Below are 22,764 nucleotides of genomic sequence, written 5' to 3'. Positions count from 1 at the left end.
AGGCGCCTGGGACTAGTGAAAATGAGGAATGGCGCTTACGAAAGGCGCTGAGAGCAGGGATGCCAGCCGTGTTTCTGGCGCACGCGCGCCGCCTGCGATTCCAAAATCATCCAATCCTGGTAGCGAAATGCGCCGCCACGAAAACCAGCCAGCTCGTATCGTTCACCTTTAAAGGCCCGGACCCGCGAAAAGATGAGTGAAAGCGTTCATTGCCCGGAATTGTCGTGGAGTTCGTGTGGAAAAGAGCCCCGCAGACACATTTCTGAGTCTGCGCGCACACGTCATTGGAGGACGCGCGCAACACCCATGCTACCAGCGCGACGCAGAATTCGACGTTGTGAGGAGCGGCGCACTGTGTGAAATAGAAGGAGTCAGAGGCAGGACCATACTGTTGAGTCGTGCCTTACAACAACGGTATCTTTGGAGTTGGTTTTCAATAGTTGCGACCCACAGGGAATCCGGCGTACACACACCTCTACCGCTCTAGTGACTTGCCACGGACAACCATATTCATTTCTTGTTTCTATACACTCGCTGCATCGTTAGAAATGGCGTCCGAGGATCCCCTGCCAGGCCTGACCGCAGTCGAAAACCCAGACGCAGAGAGCCAGGAAACGCAGGAGTCCGAATCAGCTTCTCCACCATCTCACGAGCCCAAAATTCGCTGTCGTCCAGCCCTCTATGGAAGTAACGATGAGTCGCTCAACACCTTTTGTTTTGCATTTCTCGCAGAAGGTGCCGCGAACGCAGTCTTTCAGGTGATCCCGAATCCGGGCGAGGGCAAGGAAAGCTTCGTCTTCGAGGATGAGAAGGGCAAGATATTGGGAAAGGAAAGCCTTGGTCGGAAGGTCTTACGCCTCAGCAAAGGGAAACCTAAGACGCTAAGATACAAGGAGATCATGGAGGGCTTTGAGAACGAGGTCATACCATTGTTTCGCAAAACTGAGGCACCGCTAGACCAAGTCTCAGGTCTCAGAAACGCTCTGAACCTTTCGATCAACGAGTCTTTTGAAGAGTTCGTCATGGAACACGAGGGTGTCGCAATAGCACCCGAAGCCTTGACCGCGCTGATTGCTGAGTTGCACACACACTGTCCTGACAATAGGCATATCGAGCCGCACCACCTGGAAGAGAGGGGCATCTTGCTTCCCGACATGTCTTCGGTTCCTGGATCAGTCACCACGATCGAGATCAAGCCCAAATGGCTACTCCAGTCACCGAACGCGCCACGAGGCGCATATCTATGCCGCACATGCGCGCTCCATGCCTCACGAAAAGCTGAGAAGACTTACAAAGGAGCTTGGATCTGCCCGCTCGCACTCGTAGCCGGCAGCACTGCCGCAATTGATCCATATGTCCGTCACAGCTCCCTTCTTGCACTGAAGGAGGAGGCCCGCAAAGGCCCACAGAGTAAGTCGACCCTTTCCGTTTATGACGCCCTTCATACCGTGTGGCCTGGATAGTATGTATCGCCCCGGTACCTATATAAGCGGCACACAACCGCCCTATACCAGGAAATGGCGCAAGATACCACAACTCGGAATAGACCCCGGAGAAGGCCTATTCGTGAGTTGTCTGGCCCCTGCCTGAACCCCAGTCCCTAATTTCTAAAAACCAAACTATTCACTGACACACGCACAGAGCGAATCATGGGCCCAGATCCAGCCCACATAGAAGCCATCACCAACCGCGCAGTCCCCTACCTCTCCACCGGCCCAGGCCACAAAATCCTCCAACACATCCGCCATCTCCAAGCGCAGCTCGACCAAAAGGGCGTCCTTGTACACAGTTCCTCGCCCGAAGACGACTACCGCCTTCGCCTCGCCATGACGCTGAGGGACTGCTCCCTGTTCATCCGCATTCCCTGGGCGGACCAGACCGCGCCGATAGAAGCTAAACTCGGGGACCTGGATTTCAAGTCTGCCGGTAAGATGGGCGATTGGACGGAGAAAGAAGAGGGGTTGTTGCATGGGGGGTGGTATGTGGATTTGGAGAGTGAGATGGAGGAGTGCTGGATTGCGCAAGGGTGGAAAAGGCATGTGCCGCATTACTTTTGATGGTTGAGGGTTTGGGTGGGATTATAGTGCGAGGCGTACACGGTCGCGTTTGGGCTTTGGGGGTATACCCGTTCTTTCTTAGGTTTGGCAATGTAATGATTTGGTCTAGTTGTATTATCTGTGAGATTGGGACATTTGACTTACTACGTCTGCTTCTCGAAGACAATTTGCATAGAGGCAGATAGAATAAGCATCTTCCAAGACCTTGGTGTCTGCTTTGTCAGATTATGCGACGTTCTTGGTCGCACACAGGCCACCCTTGCGCGAGCACTACTCCTTCCGCACGTCATCTGCCACCTGCGTACGAAGGAAGCGCTGCAGCTCTCCGGTTCCCCTGCCGCGCCTCTGCCTCGGCATCGATGCTTACGTCTCGCACGAGGCGAGCGATTCGCTGTGGCAGCGCGACGAGGGACATGTGCTCGCAGTGGCTATTGATGAGGCGTACCGGGGATGAAGGTCAGGCTAGCGATGTGGATGGCGACGTCCGCTTACGTATTCGGGTTGCAACTATGTTGACATGCTGACTAGATGAACATGAATTGACCTCTGGGATGAACTGGCCACATAGAAGCGAGGCGGAGGCAGCTTGCTGAATTGGTTCATATTGCGAACCCCTAGATATATTGTGAATATGTTTAAAGCTGGTTTAATACAGCCTTTGCTGCGAGTTTTTGACTAGAGGGTGATTTGATTGAGCCAGTGCGAGCAAGGTGAGTTGGCTGATGAATCGAAGCTGCTGTGGTCGGCGTGGTCGGATCCGATTTAAGTGGACTGCAGACATGGAAGTCGGATCAAGTTGAATTGTTCCACCTTTAAGAGTGGCTTCCGAGCGGGTGGGGATGCTACAAGTTTACCCACTTCCGAACAGATGTGGATGTTACAGGTGCCTGTAAACGAAACTAAACTTCTAGAAGCCGGTGGTCTGAAAATCCTACTCTACTATGATGTCTGCCTATGTAGACTGGCACAACGGTAAGACCATTGTGTATGTCACTCGCACACGATACGAGTCATGAAGCGAGTTGTTAGTGGTGGATATGAGAACCAGTTGTTGGGTTTAGATTGTAGACCCACGTCTATTCTACGCGAGGAGCACAGCGTAGGCCTTGGCCTCCCATGATGGTATGTGGGGGCCATGTTCTACTTGACAACGATTCTGACAAGGTAATGTCGCGCATGTCCGAAAGCATCAGTACCTCGCTCAAGTCCGGGTTTCGCAGCTAGCCGAAGAATACTTGAAAAGGGATGTGGATACGCGAACTTCGAAGCGGATTCTCATATTCATCGATCTTTCCTTTCATTGGCATGCATCTTGCCGCGGCCTTTAGATTTCTTGGTTTCGAGGCGGTGTACGGTGATTGGAGGTGACGTGTTGAAGTCCTGGAGATGAGATGCTTTGACAGTTATGGCATGATCACAACACAGTTCTTGATTGGGGTATTGAGAAATAGCATCCGCAATCCTTACCCTACCGAGAGAATCTCGTGAAGCCTTCTACACTTTTACAATTACCCACTTATGACATGAACTCTGTGGCCGAGGTAGCATTGAAGGCCAATTACAAGAGAAGTCCTTGGCCGCCTTACCTAACCCAGAACAGAAGTCACAATCCCTCCCGCACGAGATGGCCCCTAGCGTACGTCAGACCCTTATGCTATTGCCCTACTTTCTGTTAAGCTAGCCATGCACTTCCCGGAACAATTAGCACCACGATGAATCCGTTACAGGGCACCTTGAAGGCACTCAGCCTCATCTGCCATAGCCTCGACCGCTGTCCGTGAGCATCATGCTACCTCGGGCAACTGCTATCAGATTAGTCGTTTCACAGAGTTGTGCAGTCTGCGAGAAGGATTGTAGACATGTCGGTCGGGGCTCTCCAAATGCCGTGCGGGTCACCCTTGTACAAGGCGATGCCGACTCCATGGGAACCTGGAAGCATAAACAGGGTATAGAAGAGACAGTATAAGAGCATCTGCGCCACTACCTACAGAGTACCACCGACAAGCCAAACACTCGTTCTTCTACAACTCAACAATACCTTTCACCCTACAAACGCAAAGATGCGCACCCAGTCCATCCTCGCCCTCGCCTTCGCGACCATCGCCGCCGCGGCCCCCAAGCCCCAGGCCGACACTCCCCTTGACTTCGTCATCAGCGTCTTCGACACGAGCCTCACCTGCGACACCGCTGTTTCTCCTGCAAAGGCGGTCTTTGGTACCGGCTGCGTGAACCGCACCCTTCCCCAGGGTGGCTCTGCCCTCGTGCGCATCTCGACCTCCTCCCCTCACGGATACGTCACCGGATGGTCCGAGGCGGACTGCAAGGGGACCGCGGTCGTTGTCTTCACGACGACTGATGGCTGCACGAGCTTCGAGGATGCGTCGGTGAAGAGCTGGATCGGCGCCGCTCCTTTCGACGAGAGCGGCAAATAAGCGGACGTGATGGGTCATTTTGGGTGACAATTGGACTGTGTATAGCTCTTTTTCCGGTTGCACCTCGACGCCCGCTCACTCTTCTGTTGTACATATCGAACGCTTAGAACACTTATACCGAAAACAACTTGCCTTTAATGGCAGCATGCTGAGAATTTCGCCATTCTTGATACCGAGCTCTAATATCACAGTGAGGCCATTATGCTCATCGAGTCAACACTGACTATCAGGTCTGCTAATCTCTTGTACAATGCTGCCTGGTGAAGACTGGTACAATGTAATCGCGCATGATCAAAAGGTACCATGTAAGCGTGCGTTGAATGCGCCATGAAAGATCAAGGATGCTATACCGTGATTTACTGATCGTATTTTCCTGATCACGATGTTGGCTTGGTGGATGTATCTCGCTGCGAGCGAACCATCTGGAAGGTGCGGGTAACGGACAAAAAGCGGGCGCACGTGCTGGCGCGTTGCGGGAAAGCGTGGTGGCGGGGCGGCCGCGAGCGCTGAACTGTGGTACGTCAACAGTAGCCTGTACATTTGCTAGAACATTCACTGACAACTAATTCACTGTTCGCAACGCTGCTTCCACTCTGCACAAACACTGTTGCGCATTTCTCAGGTATCAGCGACCACTGCCTCGACTATACTATCCGTACGATCGCAATAGCTCTTATGTCCCGATAGCCCGTCAGCATCCCCTCCTGTGGACCAAGACCTTCACGATGGATGTCCAGCTCTACGTGTACGACCTTTCACAGGTAAGAATTCCAGGCAGTACTTTTATGTATGTACTGACAACGAAAAGGGCCTTGCACGTTCTATGTCCAGACAGTTCCTCGGGATTCAGATCGACGCCGTTTACCATACCTCCATCGTGCTCGGAGGCATCGAGTACTACTTCGGACAAGGTGTACAAACTTGTCGCGCGGGCGCCACCCACCATGGCAAGCCCATGGAGATAATACCCTTGGGCCGAACCGACCTGCCGATCGAAGTTGTTCTCGAATATCTAGAAAGCCTGAAGACCGTATATACGCCCGAGTCGTACGATCTATTCGCCCATAACTGCAATAACTTTTCGAACGACTTTGCGATGTTTTTGGTGGGGAAGGGCATACCGGGTCATATCACAAGCCTGCCTGAAACTGTTTTGAATACGCCTTTCGGGCAGATGTTGCGGCCACAGATTGACGCGGCGATGAGGCCTGTCACCCAAGCGCCGACGCCTCAGAACGGTGCTGTCGCACCCTCGGCAGTCAAAAACGCTGCACAAAATGGCACGACAAAGCCAGCACCTAGTCTAACGAAGGCTGAGGCGGAGCTCAAGGAAGCCACTGGTCGGGTCAACAGTGTCACGACTATACAAGCTGTGGACCGCCTGCTAGCCCTTGCGAAAGACCGCTGTGCGATCATCTTCTTCACGAGCTCAACTTGCGGACCCTGCAAGATCATGTATCAGCCTTTCGATGACTTGGCCGCGGAAGCTGGGGACAAGTGTGTCTTTCTAAAGATCGACTTCAGCTTTGCGGACCGCTCAATTGGATCACGCTTCCCTCACGTCCGTGCAACGCCGACATTCATCACATTCCTCCGCGGTCAGCAGCGGGATGAGTGGAGTGGGGCTGACCCACGCCAACTACGAAGCAACGTAGAGCTTCTTCTCAACGAAGCGTTCCCTACGCACCCCCACCTATCGAAGAGTCTGCCGACACTGCTAAGCCAGAGCCAGCGACCGATCCTGTACACCAAAGTACCTCCACTAGAGAAGGTCGTGGCGAAGATGGGAGATGCAGGTAAAGACGAAGCTGTCTCCTCCATCGTCTCTTTCATCGACGCTCGCGAACGCTTTGGTGCTATGGAAGCGCCCCTCACCAAGTTGCCAAAGTTCGCCGACTTTCTACGCGGAAGCACATCTACCTTACCACCAGAGCTTCTATTCACGTCTCTCGACCTGCTGCGCGTTGCTTTGACAGACGTCCGCGTGGCAGGCTTCTTCGCAGAAGAGCACGCAGGCGCAACTGGCACGCCGGCGACTGTAGCACAGCTGCTCGACCATGTCAATGGCTTAGACGAATCAGCACCGTATGCACTGCGGCTCACTACGCTGCACCTTTCCTGCAACCTCTTCAGTTCTCCTCTCTTCGTTCCTCATATTCTCTCTCCACCACTATCCTCGACGCTGATCTCCATCCTCACCACTGCCCTCCTAGACGAGAAGCATCCAGCGCTGAAAGCGTCAGCCCTCAGTCTGGCCATGAACATCGCCTCCTCCAACCACAAGATACGGATGAAGAAGCACAGCTCCAATCCTGCCGCTTCTCTCCCTTCCGAGTCGGAGCTCGACGACTCAGAACAGGTCGAGCTGCTAGCCTCATTGCTCGAGATTCTTGGGTCTGAGGACGAATTTAGCGATGTGAAGAAGATGGCGCTGATCTGCGCTGGCTGGCTGGTATATTGCGCAGATATGGAAGGTGAGGTCAGGGACTTGTGGAGGGCGATGGATGCAGCTGGTACAGTGGGGAAGCTGCAGCCGAAGGTGTTGCAAGATAGGATGTTAGTCAAGGAGATTAAGAGTCTGTTGGAGGTTTGAAGAGGCGTGGCTGCGAGATATGAATTGTATACCCGTGCATAACGAAACCCGTAGATGAGCTCTGATACATAAACTATAGATTTTTACAGGAAGCTTGAGAGTTGCGTTTATTAATCTTTGGTATGCCATGACATGCCTCAAGTATAACCTTACCGTGCTGCCTAGTACATAGACTCGCCAGGAGCTTTCCAAAATCCTACATCATCGAACCTTACAGGTATGTATCACGACCACAGGCGTTCTGTCTAAATAGCGCTACTCCGGTTTCTCAGATTATTGGAAGATAGGAAAAGTGACATATTGGGTAGCATTGGACCGTTCGGTGCTGTGTTCGGTGGCGTTTTCTCAATAAGGAAACCGCTGCACGACAATGCAAAGACTACCGTACCATGGTAGACTTTTGCATGTACTAACAGAGCTACAGCAGTATGGACCAGTGAGAGACTATGTATCCCGCTTTTAATACTGTGCATCGTGATTGGATAGGCTCAGCGCTAATTTAGCTCTGTCGGTACTTCGTATATGCTAGAAGGTACGGTAGCAGGCACGCCCTAGCATTCAAGATGCTGTGGAAGGTCTCAGTGCTTTCTCCATTCCTTCCCTTGATGGCAGCACTCGCATCATATGACAACACCGCAAAATCTCAAGAACGACTCGGCGAACGAACGCGTAGTGCAACCTCATCTAAGGGACCAGGACGACTAGCGGATCACCGCCCGCTTCCTGTGCCGCAATATGTAGACCTTAGCATTGGAAGGGACCCCACCGCTGGGTAGCAATACTGCTGGAGGTCTAGTCTTCTACGTGCGGTTCCATGCAAGCATGGCACCGAGTTCACACCGCTTTCCTGCAGTACTAACGTTCGAACGCCTAAAGAATGGCACTTACGCGTCTCAATGAGGCCGACAGTATGCGTGCCGTTGATCGACGGGCAATGCAGATCAGGCTTAATGTCCTGCGAAAAGAGGAACATTTACAGGCACTTCGCAGGAACCACGATTCTGATTGTCCGATACCGAGGGGATCACATTTGCGCGAGCAGCCGGGACACGACATATGATTGACACATTCTTTGCTCGTTGTTCGCGATGCAGCTCAGAATGTTGAGATTCGAACATTTGCGAGTGGTACGGCATGCGATGGAACGCACCCTGTCGCAGCGCTAGATCAGCAACCAATCCCCTGATTCGCTATACGCACGCAGGTAGCACGCAGGTACGGGTACATCAGGCACGATGACCCTCTTCCGCATGGCGAGATCAAAATGGCGCAAGATGGACGCCTGGGGAACTATGGGGAAGGGACGGTCGCCACAGCACTCTCTGGACGTCGCGACATATTGCGTGATCGCACGCCTGAGAGCGAATTGTCAACGCGGTGTACCAAAATACCTAGGCCTTTTGACCTGCAACAACGGCTGTTTCTCACGCCCAAACTCATTTCTCTGGAGCCTTAGGGACAAGCGCGTACAAAGTTCTACCCAATTCGACGAGGTCGATCAAGCAAGTGCCCACTGGAAGCGCACTGTGAAAAGACAAGAGATATTCTTTACTGGAAAGGCGTAACTAAAAGCGGCTGTAGAAAACTTCCGTCGTCGCAGAGTAGAAATAGAGCACTGAGAACACAATGGCACCGGGTCCTGACTTGTCTGCCCTGGCAGACGAAGCGAAAGCGCCCAACGACATTACCATTTCGAAAAGCAAGCTCAAAATCAATCCTTCAACTGATGTTGAGAGCCGCGACTCAGTCCTGGATCCCGCATCAATCACCCAGGAGTTCGACGAACTGCGGTTCGAAGCAGCAGCATCACGCCAACTAGACTTCCCAGACCCAAAAGACCACAGTACAGACCGCTCTTCACAGCTCATATCCTCGCCATACAACAACCCCGGACACTATCTCGACCTTAGCACCCTCGACACGCCCAACCTGATCTTCGCCAAAGCACTCACAGCACTCAAGCCCCTACGCTCAGACTACGCCACCGCGCCCTACATTTCTTCACTTGACTTCCCCACCGTCCTCTCCCTCGTGCGTTCCTTCTCGCGCGAAGCCAACTACACCTGGAAATCACACACCTTCTACGTCGTCATCTTCCGCTCCCAGTTAAAAGCCGACATCGACAACGACCTACTCTACAAACTCGATTACGAGAGCCACCGCGAGGCATGCGAGTCGGGGGGCCTGCTGAAGTACTGGTTCGGGAAGACGGATGGTGAGCGGAGAAACATGGCTACTTGTAAGTTTCCAAGGCGATGAGAGGGGGAGGAATGTGCAGTGCTAACGTAAGTAGGCTTCTGGCGTTCGCGGGAAGACGCTCATCTCGGCGGCCTAGGTCCGTGGCATAAGAAGGCAAGGGCTGCGGGGCGGACGCTCTACGAGTCTATCCGTTTCTCGACGCATCGGTTTACGCTTACGGATGGGGCGGAGGAGATCAAGTTTGAGGACTGGGAGGAAGCGGGACGTTGAGGTTGCACTGAGCACATATAGCTCAGGTGCGTCTTCCATTCACACTTTCAACTTCATATGGCGTTCATTGGCGTTGGAATCTCCAGATGCGCAAGTATGGGCTTACTTTTCCACAAGCCGACTGACTGAGCATGAGCTTGTCTGTTAGCATGGCATCGGCATTGGCGTTACAGGGCGTCATATCCCTGGAAATGGTGTAGATAACATAGATAGAATCTGTGGTAACACAATCTCTCAGCATGCAGTAAGTGTTGAAATACACATCTTATCGTATGCTTACTAGATTAAATAGGGCACAGTATCCGCACGGCATACGGTTTAAAAAGCCACTGTCTGATCAATGCCCAGTTCAATGCCTCGTGACCTTCATCGCACTGATCTCATACCCCTCGTCTCACTCACATCTCCGCGCCCATAAGGGTTCCCACTTGGCTCGCTCCCGTAGAGTTCCTCAGGAGGAACCGGTGCCGGCGCTGGCGCTAAACTCGTCGTGTTTTGCTGATCCGCATATTTAGGCGCATCACTGGGAAGCTCCGCCTTCGCATACGGTTCTTGCATAGCACTTTGATGCGCCATATCTGCTGCAGCTTGCTTCTCGCGCTTCTCGCGCTTCTCGCGCTTCTCGCGCTTCCCGCGTTTGAGCAGCCACACGACTGCTACGAAGCATATAGCTAGTATGGCGAGGCCTCCTACAACACTACCAGCTATTATCCCAGTGTTATTTGAGCCACCTCCTCCGGAAGTAGTGCCGTTATCGTTCGGAGATCCCGAGGTCTGTGGAGAAGCTGCAGTCGAGTTTGCGATCGTCGATTGGATAGTAGGCACGCTGGGTGAGGACAGGTCCGATGTAATGGCTATAGAAGCTGCATAGTGTAAGCTGGGCTTTTGTAGTCCGTCCTTCCTTGATACTGACCTGATGGCGGAAGGGTCTCATAAACCGACGTAGTGCCCTCTTGGTGCCTACCTGTCCAGTCGCAGTAATAGCGAGTGACTCCGAACGTAGCGCTAACTGACTTATACTTGATGTCCATGTAGCATGCGCCAGCTAATCCGAGGCTAGATAAAAGGTAAGCACGAATGTCGCAGATGTTTTCCTTGAACACTTGGATCTCACCATGTAGTGCTTCTTCCAGACATGTACAGTGTGGTATCGGAGCAGCCAGTCCACATCCCACAAGGGGTAGTTGTGTAAGTAGTGACTGACAGAAATGACAGACTCTCTTTACCGCTATACATGGTCTCTGTAGAGGCGCATACTTGCCAGAGGTCGTCTTGCGTCCAAAGGTAAGCTTCATCCTCTCGGATTGTGGAGCTCGCCCCTGTCGATAGTCAATCAGTACTCTTGTAATAGTCTGCGTCAAACCCACAAGCCGTGGATCCGTCTAGCGATCCGATAGCAAGCCAGCCGACTGTCAGTGGAGGTGAAGTTTCGGTTGTCTCAGGCTCTCTGGGAAGTAAGGCTGAAGCTGTAGGTGTTGGTGCAAGCCCCAAAGCTCCGGCTGCCGCGACGCTGGCGAAGTTCAGAGCGTAGGTAAGAGTACGCATAGTGGCCTCAAACAGTAGTTCTGTTGCTGCAGATACAGAAAGTACAGCCTGACATGACTGCGAAATGGTAAGTACAAGTCTAGGGCGGTCGCTGGGAAACATGTTGTCCGTATAGCTCACACCTTGCCGCACTTTGGGCCCCCAAACACACAGCGCAACGGTAAACACGGCTGCTATCATTTATGGAGTCTAGATTGCTGCAGCCACAAATCCATTCCTTCTCCAAAAAAAGAAAAGTGAGAAGCTGAAGGGCCAGGGATTTGGAGTGTTGTTCGGTTCTGCGAAGCGATACTGCTATCTGTTGAACAAATTGTACGGACAGAACACTTGTCCTATGGTCTGACCCAGCATACCGACGTGAAGCCCCCCCGGCGATAATGATTGATGATCGTCCAAGGTGGCGATTAGACAATTGACTCGTATTCCTAAGCGATTTACATTGCTCATGATTGGTTCAGGGTTCATGTACAGGACTAGTGTGGCCGTACCGGTAGGTAGTGTGACTGCAGACGACGACTCACTGTCATTGGATTTATGAGCCTGTGGCCTGAACATACACCTGAAATTCAGTAGTAGTTCCAGGATTGACCAACCGCCTTTCCTCTAGCCATTTAAGCTACCGTTAGCCTACTGATTGCCTCCCTCACCACCTCCTTACTGATCTGATCCGGACTCCTGCCCCCACTCCCCTCACCGTTCACGCGCTGCTGAAGCACTACCTTGTCAGGGCCTGTGATCGTCTGCCCCTTCGCTTGTGCAAACCCCGCAGATCGCGCGTGTGCTGGATTCGCGGAGTAAAAATCATCGATGATAGGGTGAATCATGACAGTCTGTTTGTGAATAGTCACGGTTGAGTTGGTTGGAACGGTCACCCAGTTATCTTTCTCTACCGTTAGCAAACATCCCATATAGCTTCGTAAGATTAGACACGTACCTCTCTCGAAAGTCAACGGTTCGCTCGCGACAAGCACGATATCGGAGCCTTTATCCCGTCGCTCCATGACGTAGTCTTTTTTGTCCAGGCTCAGCCTCTCTCCAGCTCGTCCCACTACTCCAGAACAAGCTCGCTGCCTCGTCCGTCCGCGAACTCACATACCTCGAGCATACTACGCTCTCGCCATCTGTGACCGCAAAGTTCAGCAGACTCCTGCTGTCTTCCTCGTCCACGCCGTCCCTGTCCACCACCTCTTTAATCAACGCATTGATCCGCTCAATCGTCTTCAGAATGCCCTTTCTTAACACGGTGTGCCCGAAAGGACCATCCTTGTCCGGATCATGTCCCGCCTTATCCAGGCAATCTAGAAACATCGTGAACGCCCACTCCGAATCTGTCGAGCCCTGCACCAGTGTGAACCAGCGTTCATTGAGCGACATGGCGAGCTTCATCTTGATGCGCTTAAACGAGCCGATGCCGCCATTGTGCATGAACATCAGCCGCTTGTATGAAAACGGGTGGCAGTTCTGGTCGCTGAGGTTGCCCTCGGTGGTGGCGCGGACGTGCGCGAAGATCAGGCTTGATGTGGTTTTGGACGCGATGCGCGAGAGGTTGAGGCAGTTCCATGCTGGAATCGTGGAGGTGAAGACGCAGGGCTCAGGGCCTAGGGAGGGGGAGGTGTAATAGCCGATGCCGAAGCCATCGCCGTTGTGCGGGCGGCGCGTGTCCTGTCTGCTGTGTTAGAGTTGAGCGTTTGGATTGTTGGATGGAAAGGGCGTACGAGGCGTAGGCGTGAGTCGAAGGACTGTGTGAGAATGGAATGAGTGGGGTTGAGGATGAGTTCTGAGAGGAGGATCTCGTCCTTGCCCTTGTATACCTGTGTTTGTGAGCGAGGGTGTTTAGCATAGAGGCGAGTAAAGGCGCATACCATAAATCTACACATACTGCTGCAGAAACAACGACGCGAAGCTAAAAAGAACGTAGACCGAAGAATGAGCGACTAAATTCGCGTCTAGTGAGCTTCTTCACAGTTGCTGTAGGAATGTGGCAGTGAGCATGTGGTGAGTCAAGGCGGTGAGATTGCGCCATTCAAGAAAGATATGGCGGGCCGGGCCATCGGTGAGCGAACTATATGTACAGGAGACCGTGTCTATAAATTGAGACGACACAGCGACGTGTTCACCGACCTGAGGGCTGCTGTTGGACAACGCCCAAGACAAGGACAGAAGCCCCCACGCGAAGTGCACCGTGTGGTTTCGGTTGTCGTGGGGTATGCGCCAAGGACCATGACGCACCAGCGCAATGCGGGGCTTACAGGGCTTACTCGTACAGGGTCCCCACGAATCACAAATGTCACAATGACTAGAGATTCTTGAACAGTAATTGCATTGAGCTATTGGCCGTGTATGGACGGAATACAGGCAAGAGACACCAGCCGCCAAGATCTTTGCTCAAACAGAGCCCATCATCCTACCGCATCGTGTTGCACGTCACCGTCCATCCACCCAAGCACCCAAAAGGCCGTACAAAAACAAGGGAGTTGAACTCGCAAAACCAAATTGAGAACGCCGGGGATATGATGCGGATTAAATTCAGGGGGTTACAAGACGGTGTATCATACGATGCTTTCATGGCTTTGACATAACAAGGGGGTCGGCCGCTGGGAATCTCGGGTGTGACTGGATCCGTCAAAAAAGGAATACTGTGTTCCATATGGACGGAAGGATGTGTGGAAACGTGTCGTATATTAAACAGTGTAGAAATTCCCGTCTGGATGTTGTAGTCCAAGGGTAGGGTTAGCCGGAGGGAGCTTTCGGGCTGCAGTTCGAGGGTACAGATCCAACTTGGCTGCGGTAAGAGAGGATATACTTTTGAAGGTCCGAGTCATGCGTTCGTCGCTCACATCTCCATGTCACCGCCATTGGCAAAGTTGAAGTTCTGCTGTTGCTGTGCTTGCGGCTGGCCGAAACCGAAGTGACCGTCCTGGGTGACTTGAGGGCCGTTACCCTCCATGTTCTCGGCGTCACCGTCCTCATCAGAGAAGTACTTCTCGATGATGTTGTACGCCTTCATGTAAATTTCCTCGTTGGCGTTGTTCTGGCAGTCGTGAATCTTCTCCATACCGCCAACTTCTTCGATGAAAAGTGCATAACGGTTGATGGGTTCGCCAGCCTCGTTACCAGACTCCTTATCCATCTCACCAACCTTGAGAATGTTCTCAAGACCGTCAAGAGCGACTTGGATGATTTTGTTGTCCGGGCATGCGAGCAGGTCGCACAAGGGCTTGATGCAGCCCATCTCGACGAGGAACCGGATTTGAGCGGGCCTTTGGAGGCCGCCGGAAGTGGCATTGGAGATAGCCCAGCAAGCCTCCTTTCGGGTCTTGAAGTCACCATTCTGGAGGAGGTGGATGAGCGGCTTGATAATATTTGCGTCAATGACAGCTTGGATCTGGGTCGAGTTTCCAGCAGTGATGTTGGAGATGGTCCAGCAAGCCTCTTTCCGGATACCATCCTTAGTGGAGCTGAGGAGAGATAACAGGGCTGGGAGCGCGCCGCAGTTGATGATGACCTGAGTCTGCACGTCGTCGCCGGTGACAATGTTACCAACAGAGCGGAGGGCGGGGGTCTGGACAGAGGTAGAAGCGTGCATCAGCAGCTCAACAAGGCGGCGGGGAATGCCAGCCTCGATAACAGCCTGGATTTTGTCGTTTGCGCCATCCGAAAGATATGAGATAGCCCAGCATGCGTCGATGAGGACCTCGTCGTCTAGCGAGTAGACGAGCTTAGCAAGAACGGGGAGCGCAGGAGCAATCTAACAAAGTCAACTTCGGTACAATGCATGTATAAGAGGATATACTCACAGTCTGCCAGTCCGGCTGGGGAGTCTTTCCGCGGCAGAAGTTGCTTAGCGTCCACGTAGCGTTCCTCAGCATGCTAAGCTTGCGGCTGTCACCAAGGAGGTTGATGAGCGGGCGAAGAGCACCGGCCTGAAGAACAAAGTCACGGCAAGGCGGGCTGTCACCAGCGATGTTTCCAAGCGCCCACACGGCCTGCTCTCGCACATCCGGCTCGTGGCTGCTGAGAAGCTCGACAAAGATGGGTACAGCGCCGGCCTCGATGACGACCTGCGTCTGCTGGGCAGAACCGGAGGCAATGTTGGTAAGTGCCCATGCTGCCTCGAACTGAACGAGTGTGTGCGGCGACCGGAGAAACTCGACGAACCGGCTCACGACGCCCGTCTCGATAACCCGCTCGATGGGAGGGTTGCGTTCCTTGGACAGGAGCTTTCTGAACTTGGTGGTGGCTTGGATCTGCTCGTCAATCTGGTCGGAGAAGACACCCTTGACCATCTGTGGGAGCTCCTCATTCAACTGTCACATGGGTTAGCCATATGTTCTATAGTCTCGCAGCGAGCACCCCGGGCAGGTGCAGGAGGGGTAATCGTACCTGGCCCTCGATGTTGGTGCCCTCGTCATCGCTGTCGGGGGCGGCGCCGAGCGAAGCGCCTGGCTGGTCGCGGCCGGCGATGCCTCGTCGCTTTGCGAGGTTCTCCTCACGCTTCGCCTTACGGATCTCGACCTGCTGCTCCTCGCGGCGGCGGCGGAGCTCGTCAGGCTTGAAAGCGCTCTTTGCCTTGAACGTCGTGCGACGGTGCTCGGGGATGTACTTGTCGGCCATGGTGCGGTGCTGTCAACTGTTCTCTGGTTGGCGGCGGTGAGAGAGTGTTGTGGGCGACAGGCCTTTTGTTTGGAGGGGGATTATATTGTCGTGGGGCCCGCAGGGGACATGAAAAGGCGGAAGCGGCAAGCTCAACTAATGCCGCTTTGGGCCTACGTGCTTGGCACTTACCATCGCTTTGTCGCGTCCTCCCCAAACACAATGACCGCCTCCGCACATCGTTAGCACGGCAAGCGTGTCATTGTTTGCTCATAGCTTCACCTGTATCGATGCACACGCGTACTGGTCTGGAGGAACGGAGACGCACGTGACATTCTGACTTGCCTCGAGTCCACTCACAGGTTGCTTGAGTTCGCGTCTACTTGGGCGCTAACCTTTTCCAGCCGATGGCTCAGTCCAGTGGCTTTCTTCCCCTACGAGATGTTCTATGGACTCAAGATGATAGCTGCTTCATCGGTGCGATCACCAACATTCTTGCTCCTAACCAGCCTAACAAAGCTGGCGGAGACCACATCATCAAATTCACCATCAAAGACAAGTTTCCTGGTGAGGAGAAGGACAGTGTGCCTTGCATCATCAAGCGGCGGAAACTTGACCATTTGCCCACGGGCAACCCTGGAGACATAGCCATCCTACGAGGCATGAAGGTGGAGATCCTTGGGACGCCGGGCAAGAAGACCCTTGTCAACTGCTCAGAGCTTCAATCAGAAGTGCTGTTCTTCCCTGAGCAGAGCATACCCCAGCCAGAGTCCGGCCATGACTACCACCCCGGAGGCACCTCGAAGCTTATTTACTCACGCATGCTTGGTACCAAACCTCCAGGCCGTGCTGACCAGGTGGCTGTCATCAACATGAAGGCTGCGGCAGCACCACTTCTGGAGGAGTTGAAGATGCCTGGGGCCATGTTCAAAGCTCGACTTGGACCAACTAATACTATTCTCAAGAGAGGTAAAAGGCAGCACACTCTCAGTGAATGGACGTTCGGCATCTTCTACGATCTAGTGGGTGAAGTTGTCAAGACGTTCTGGGGTCCTGCCGAGACTGTGGATCTCTATGTTACCGATTACACCACGAACAAAGACCTCTTCCTATATGAAGAGAAGACCGATTATGACGATTTCGGGGGTCCTAAGAGGCCCTGGCCCGGCCCGTTCGGTCAAATGACTATCCAAATTCGCACGTACGAGCCTCACGCCGGGGTGGCTCGTCAACTCGATAAAGGCGATTTTGTTTTCCTCCAGAATGTCCGCTCGAAGTTCTCAGCAATGAACACGTTGGAAGGCGCTATCCATGCGGATCCCCAGTATAGAGACAGAATCAACATTCGAAAATGCACCCATCAAGCACAGGTGGCTGCCCTCAAAGAACGGAAAGCAGAATATGAGAAGAAGCATGCTGCAACTCTACTCGCCCGCGATGAGCCTACAAACGTTCCTAAAAAGCCTTCAGCGATAGCTTCTCACCAGAAAAAGAAAACCAAGAAAGAAAAGAAGCGCTTGCAGAAGGAGCGACAGCAGAAGGAGCTGCAAGAGAAAGTTGACGCAGCGGAGACAGCAGTAAAAGGGCTCAACAAGAACGGTGACTACCCCCATTTGCTTATTGACACTATACTGAGTACCTCCAGTCTGCACTGGGGACAAAGATGTTGGCATTTCCACCGTGGACGATATCGTGAACAACCCATGGCTGAAGACCATAACGGAGACCGGTGATGAACTGCTATTGCCATTTGTAAACTCCAGATACCGAACGCGCCTACGAGTAGTCGACCACTACCCTCTCCAGCTCAAGAACTTCACTAGGATTACAAACGCCCCAGTTAACAGTCAGGCGTCGATCTCGATATCCTCAGATGAATATTCACAGCCGTCAAAGCATGGTCCAACGCCTGTCAGATTTGCCTGGCACTTCTTTCTCCTGGTGGAGGATGCAGATGCGCCTGCAGGCACGACACCAGTTCGATTTCCTCTCACCATTGACACTGCTCGAGCGCAATGTCTCCTCAACATGGAGCCTGTCGAGTAAGTTAACGTTGTGTCCCTGCACCACGGTTCTTTAACATCTCTACAGCCTTTCTGCGCACCCCGCCAAGCTCTTCGAACTCGAACAGAAATTGTTCCTTCTCTGGGGCAACTTGCACGAGCGAAAGATTGCGCTCAAGAAGCAAGGTATCAACCTGCCACTACCGGTGGGAGATGAGACACTAGCGCTTAGTAACATGCCCTTCGAATGTTGCGTCGAAGAGTACGGTGTCCCCGCCGATGACAAAGGCATCCCATATACAGACGACCAGGTGGAAGACTTCATCAAAGAGATGAGCAATCCTGACTCCGAAGCCGGCAAGCTTGCAGTGGAGGTTTTTGGAAATCCCAGGACCTGGAAGCGAACATGGAGTCCGCATAATACTATCATCAAGGACTCATGAGCTCAGCTGTCTGGAGAAAGTGTTTTGTATGACTGTATTGGTGTTGGAACCGTTGGCTGCCGTTTGGATCTACTAAGGCGTCGGGATGGATTGCTTCGATGCGACATTTATATACCCCTTGTTTAGGCGTTTTCATCTCATATAGTTTCATATTGTATCTTGAAGTTGCAAGACGCTGGTGGCTCAAATCTTCGACTTCTGCAAAATTGTGTCCTATATTTCGAATCTATAGAGGATATTCAATGAAATAGTTCCAGAGGCAAATCTTTAAACCGCGGCTTCCCCTCATAGTCGAACGTACCAATGCACACTTTCTTTATTTTGCGAAGATGATGGGGGACCGTCAGCCGGCTGAACAGCACAAAGTCGTATTCGGTCTGGAATATGAACGCGTTCTTCGAATATAGAACATCAATCGCTTCGCGGTATCTGCATTCAGATCAATTTCTTGTGGTGGACCGAATTTCGAAAGCGGTGTACTCACATCATCCGACAAGTCAACAGCAGCTGACTCTGCACCCTGCACATAGAGCCCGGTGGACAGTATCTTCGAGGCTCTGTACAGGTCCTACCGTACAGTTCAGTTGTATCGCTTCCGCGCTTGCCGCCTTTGACGATAATGTGCACTTGTGCCGTTTCGCAGAGTACCAATTCGTATATCATGATCCGAAGTTCGGGTGGCAATTTAGAGAAAAGCGGCGAATGGGATTGCCTTTTCGTCTTGCGACCTTTCCGATCGATTGATAGGCTTCGTCTACGATCTTTCAGCGCTCTCTGTCGGTCACGGTTGGTGAGCGGCGGTGCCGGAGCCAACAAGTCTCGGATCCAGGCGAACATGGTCTTTCAACTCCTCAAAAGGATAGGTGTGAGTCTCTCTTAGGGACCTGCGAAGGGTGCTGAATGTATATACATGGAGTGTTCAGGATGATACGAGCAGCAGACGTGTAAGCCTGAGCTGGCAGGCAAACAGAAGTGTAATACGAGAGAGCCTCATGTCTCAGGTGAACGAAACATGGCGCATACCGCCGCTATCCTGTAAAGTATATGGGCTAATTTGCTTGTGAGGATCTATTACAACGGACGCTGGCCTGCATGTTTGGTTTCCTACGTCGTCAACACCAGTGACCGGTGCGAACCACAGTTGCCTTCCCCGGATCCGTCTCAAAGTGGTTTAGATCATCCCCGCCTTCGACCCTGGCCTGTACCCACAGTGAACCTCAGCCCGCAGATGCACCACAGCCTCAGCCTTAGAGCAGTATATGCAATATGGAAGCCTACCCAGTGCTTCGTCCTGCTGCTGCAGCACCTGAATGCTCCACTAAAAGATCTAGCAACTTACAATGTCTCGCAGGCGCACGAACCCTTCTAATCATCTCCGCATTGCGCTTGCCCATGCCTTGGGCTACGACGACTATCCAAACGACTTGAGAGCGGAGCCTCATCTGCGATACATTGAAAATCGGCATATCGGGCGCGGTACGCTTGAGGAGTATCTCGCTCTCTTCTTGCGCGTGATCAAGCACTTCTCGGTCCATCATGAGAAGCCCACCGAAACCCCCGTCGGATCGCACAGTATTCGCGAACTCCTTGATGCCTTTACCGGTGCCGACGGCGAAGCGATGTTTGCGGACACGAAAGCTGGGAGTGTGTCAAGGAAAGAGGATGTAGAGGATACTGTTATGTACATGGTGGGCACTTGGGCAATGCTGCTGAGCTCTTTCGTCCAGTTGCCCAACGGTTTTCGAAAGGTGACGCTGGCGTACAAGCTGCAGGCAGAGGTTCACAAAGAGGCATATGATGAGGATCTAGCAGGCTTACTCCGACGAAGCTATCTGCTTCCCCGTTCTAACACGGAGTCAGATCCTGCAAAGGCTGCGCTCGACGACGATATAGTGCGTACTGCGGCGAAGCTCGTCTCGTTGCTGAGTCGAAGCAGTGCGGCGGAAGGGAACAGTCTGTTAGGAACTCCTTCTAGCCGGTCCCTTTTGACCCAATCCACTCTAGGTCCTACTAGACGCTGGGATTCTCTTTACCAGGTAGATGCCATGGACTCACTGGAAGCGATGGCGATTAGAGCTTCCCGTCTCAACGCCTTTACACTGAACGTATTCGCAGCTGTGGAAATATCATGGACATATAACATATCACGTCATATGATGCTCTCGCGCATCGGAGGGCGGTATGTTCTCGAGCTTTTCGCACTTCCATGCGCTCTGAACGCAGACTCCTTGACGTCAAGTGCGGTGGGTATCTCATCCGAACTTGCGCAGGAGATTCAAGAATCATACTGTATACTTTTTAGTGCATGGACGCAACCGCGCAAGCATGCGACAATCTGGCGTTGGCTAGGCATTCGGAAATTCTGCTGGTGCTGGTCCTGTTCTGCTGATCGTCACAAGTCTCGCGCCATTGACAGGTATCGCCAATTGTGTGGTGCTAAACCTCGAAGAATGACGAGACATCGGGAGAAAGATCACCAAAGCGAATATGATCCGTTGCTTGTTGCACTGATGAACGGCACTGAAACTTCGGACTGGACGCCGGACCTGTTCCCTTGCTTATGGTCTCGCGTTGTGGAGCTGGAGGAACATCTGCAAGCCGCGAAACCTTGGAGCATCTGGATACTGTTTAGGGACAGAAGAGATACGCTCCAATTCTGGACCTTCTGGTACGTTCTTTCCCTGAAATGGGGACGTGGCTAACGAGGGATAGCTTCGCAACGATCGTCGTCTTGTTGACGTTCATTCAAGTGGTCCTTGGAGTTGCCCAAGTTGTAGGCTCTTTCAAATGAATAACATGTTAGCTCATCCTCAGTTGTGCTTCCCAGGACTTAGAGATTGTCCATTGTAGGTATTATGCAAACCAGATACTATTCATAGAATTCGATAATCTCTCTTCACCTCATCCGGTACTTCAAATGCGCCATAGAATGCCACCCGTCCCAGCTTCAACCTCTTATCTAACGCACCTCCATCCATCTCGAAGTTCTGCACATGTCCGCTCCTCTGCACAAAGCTTTGAAACCCCACCACACCTGGTCCTTCTGTCCCATCCTCTCTCATACCCTGCGCATACAGAGCAATTCCACTATACCCAGTTGGCGGATCAAAGTCAGGAAACACTCTGTACAACACTGCGCGAGATACGAGATCCTTCCAGGTCGAAATGTCTTGGTCGCGTGTAGGCTGTGCAGCCTTCTGATTGAGGAATATGCCCTCGCCAACCACGAGAACCTGCGACGGCGTAGAGCACTTGAGCGTCTTAGCAGGACGATGCGAGTCTGTTAATGGCAGAAGTTTGACGGATGACGACTGCTGGCGCAAAGCGTGCCAGCTGGAGCGCGAAAGCCAGCCCAGGTCTTGAATCGGGGTGGTGATATCGTTAATACTAGAGGGATTGATGGGCTTGATCAAGGTCATGTCATGTTTGAAGCCGTTGGGGTAAGTCTCTGCTTCCTGGTCAAAAGTCTGGTGGATCGTACCAATCTGGTGAAGAGTTAGCTTGGCTGGCAAAACTGACGGGGTGGCTTACTCTCTCATTGCCAGCCCAGATCTCAACGTGGTCGTTCCATTCATCATCAAGCTTCTCGAAACGATCACGCCGCCCCAAGAATTCCGATAATTGTGACTTCGCTAGTATCGCCTCGGTGATCACATGCGTTGACATGATCAAGTATGGTTCGCTGTCGCCGCCTCTCGCAACTTTCAGACCAATTCTCCCTGAGAACCTCTCTTTCTTGTGCGAGGATTTGGATTTCGCCTCGATGAAGTCATTGATGCAAAGGGGCTGTGATGAAGATGCAATCGACGTTCGCGATGGCCGGAAGATGCTGCCTCTACTAGAGTTTTGAGTTGCGTGCGACCCTTGCGTTTTCACTGTCTTTGTTTTGCTTGGGGATAACGTGGCTGTGGGCTCCAAGGTCTGATTGATGTACGATATCTTCAGGCCTCCAAATTTATGTGGAAGATGTGATGACGCCCACTTCCGGTCGAACGTCTCCGGAACAATAATCTGAAGTAGGCCGTTGATGAGTAAATAGAATCCTATGCTCCCTTCAAAAGTGAGAAAGATGTCGCGGATCACTTCAAGTGGAAGCACGTTCGCATAGTCAACCAGTACAGATGGCCGTGGATCTGGAGGCGGGTGCACACCACCCACTGGTGGCCACTGATACTCCACAGGTATCACCACTGCGGCAAGGGATATTGTGAGCGGGAAATTCTTCGGGTCTTCCGGTTCACTTGGGGTGCAGGTCCAGCAGCTATGGTCGTTGCCATCGGTGCTGTGGGTGGTGTGATACTCAACGTCCCACATCCATTCCTCTGGCAATAAAGACCGGATCTTTTTCCAACTTATGTCGCGTGATAGAGTGATATGGGGGAGTAGATGGGGGACACAGGCATTTCCGCAGGTGCACTCTTTAAAGGTGTCATCCAAGTCATCACACTCTGCTGAAGTTGACAGGGGGAATATCCTAGGTATATGCTCCAACGACTTCGGTCCATGACCCCACGTAACAGCTTCGGAATCGGGATTCGAATAGACTTTAACATCCTCCGCTTGCTGTGTGCCAGCGGAGTGAGACCCACGCTCAAGTGAATAAGCCATCTGCTCAGAGGGTTGCGTAGA

The 22,764-nt window shown here is 52.6% G+C and overlaps 9 protein-coding genes across 9 annotated transcripts; 6 read left to right on the top strand and 3 right to left on the bottom strand.

Moving 5' to 3' along the window:
• Positions 1–548: 548 nt before the first annotated feature.
• Positions 549–2,057, top strand: IPK1 (Inositol-pentakisphosphate 2-kinase; the record flags this gene model as incomplete). Its single annotated transcript, XM_056213476.1, has 2 exons — positions 549–1,410; positions 1,642–2,057. The coding sequence occupies 2 exons, from the start codon at positions 549–551 to the stop codon at positions 2,055–2,057; spliced, it is 1,278 nt and encodes a 425-aa protein (XP_056073784.1).
• A 941-nt stretch (positions 2,058–2,998) lies between these two features.
• Positions 2,999–4,489, top strand: N0V89_004693 (uncharacterized protein; the record flags this gene model as incomplete). The annotated part of the gene is made up of 3 exons (XM_056213475.1): positions 2,999–3,042; positions 3,603–3,693; positions 4,130–4,489. 3 exons carry the CDS (start codon positions 2,999–3,001, stop codon positions 4,487–4,489), a joined length of 495 nt encoding a protein of 164 aa, XP_056073783.1.
• Positions 4,490–5,214: 725 nt separating this feature from the next.
• N0V89_004692 (uncharacterized protein) lies at positions 5,215–7,082 on the top strand (the record flags this gene model as incomplete). Its single annotated transcript, XM_056213474.1, has 2 exons — positions 5,215–5,250; positions 5,298–7,082. The coding sequence occupies 2 exons, from the start codon at positions 5,215–5,217 to the stop codon at positions 7,080–7,082; spliced, it is 1,821 nt and encodes a 606-aa protein (XP_056073782.1).
• Positions 7,083–8,708: 1,626 nt separating this feature from the next.
• N0V89_004691 (uncharacterized protein) lies at positions 8,709–9,551 on the top strand (the record flags this gene model as incomplete). The annotated part of the gene is made up of 2 exons (XM_056213473.1): positions 8,709–9,321; positions 9,376–9,551. The coding sequence occupies 2 exons, from the start codon at positions 8,709–8,711 to the stop codon at positions 9,549–9,551; spliced, it is 789 nt and encodes a 262-aa protein (XP_056073781.1).
• A 366-nt stretch (positions 9,552–9,917) lies between these two features.
• DUG3 (glutamine amidotransferase subunit) lies at positions 9,918–12,961 on the bottom strand (the record flags this gene model as incomplete). The annotated part of the gene is made up of 8 exons (XM_056213472.1): positions 9,918–10,414; positions 10,465–10,511; positions 10,566–10,607; positions 10,809–10,870; positions 11,717–11,976; positions 12,031–12,125; positions 12,193–12,758; positions 12,812–12,961. The coding sequence occupies 8 exons, from the start codon at positions 12,959–12,961 to the stop codon at positions 9,918–9,920; spliced, it is 1,719 nt and encodes a 572-aa protein (XP_056073780.1).
• A 968-nt stretch (positions 12,962–13,929) lies between these two features.
• On the bottom strand, positions 13,930–15,710 carry cut15 (Importin subunit alpha-1; the record flags this gene model as incomplete). The annotated part of the gene is made up of 3 exons (XM_056213471.1): positions 13,930–14,844; positions 14,894–15,403; positions 15,480–15,710. The coding sequence occupies 3 exons, from the start codon at positions 15,708–15,710 to the stop codon at positions 13,930–13,932; spliced, it is 1,656 nt and encodes a 551-aa protein (XP_056073779.1).
• Positions 15,711–16,096: 386 nt separating this feature from the next.
• N0V89_004688 (uncharacterized protein) lies at positions 16,097–18,135 on the top strand (the record flags this gene model as incomplete). Its single annotated transcript, XM_056213470.1, has 3 exons — positions 16,097–17,288; positions 17,335–17,731; positions 17,781–18,135. The coding sequence occupies 3 exons, from the start codon at positions 16,097–16,099 to the stop codon at positions 18,133–18,135; spliced, it is 1,944 nt and encodes a 647-aa protein (XP_056073778.1).
• A 1,340-nt stretch (positions 18,136–19,475) lies between these two features.
• N0V89_004687 (uncharacterized protein) lies at positions 19,476–20,484 on the top strand (the record flags this gene model as incomplete). Its single annotated transcript, XM_056213469.1, is given in 2 exon segments — positions 19,476–20,424; positions 20,438–20,484. The coding sequence occupies 2 exon segments, from the start codon at positions 19,476–19,478 to the stop codon at positions 20,482–20,484; spliced, it is 996 nt and encodes a 331-aa protein (XP_056073777.1).
• A 524-nt stretch (positions 20,485–21,008) lies between these two features.
• On the bottom strand, positions 21,009–22,449 carry N0V89_004686 (uncharacterized protein; the record flags this gene model as incomplete). Its single annotated transcript, XM_056213468.1, has 2 exons — positions 21,009–21,620; positions 21,667–22,449. 2 exons carry the CDS (start codon positions 22,447–22,449, stop codon positions 21,009–21,011), a joined length of 1,395 nt encoding a protein of 464 aa, XP_056073776.1.
• Positions 22,450–22,764: the final 315 nt, after the last annotated feature.

Source organism: Didymosphaeria variabile (assembly GCF_027946475.1).
Source record: "Didymosphaeria variabile strain IMI 356815 chromosome Unknown scaffold_3, whole genome shotgun sequence".
NCBI classification, from domain to species: Eukaryota; Fungi; Ascomycota; class Dothideomycetes; order Pleosporales; family Didymosphaeriaceae; genus Didymosphaeria; species Didymosphaeria variabile.
This window is presented reverse-complemented; position numbering and strand designations above follow the sequence as displayed.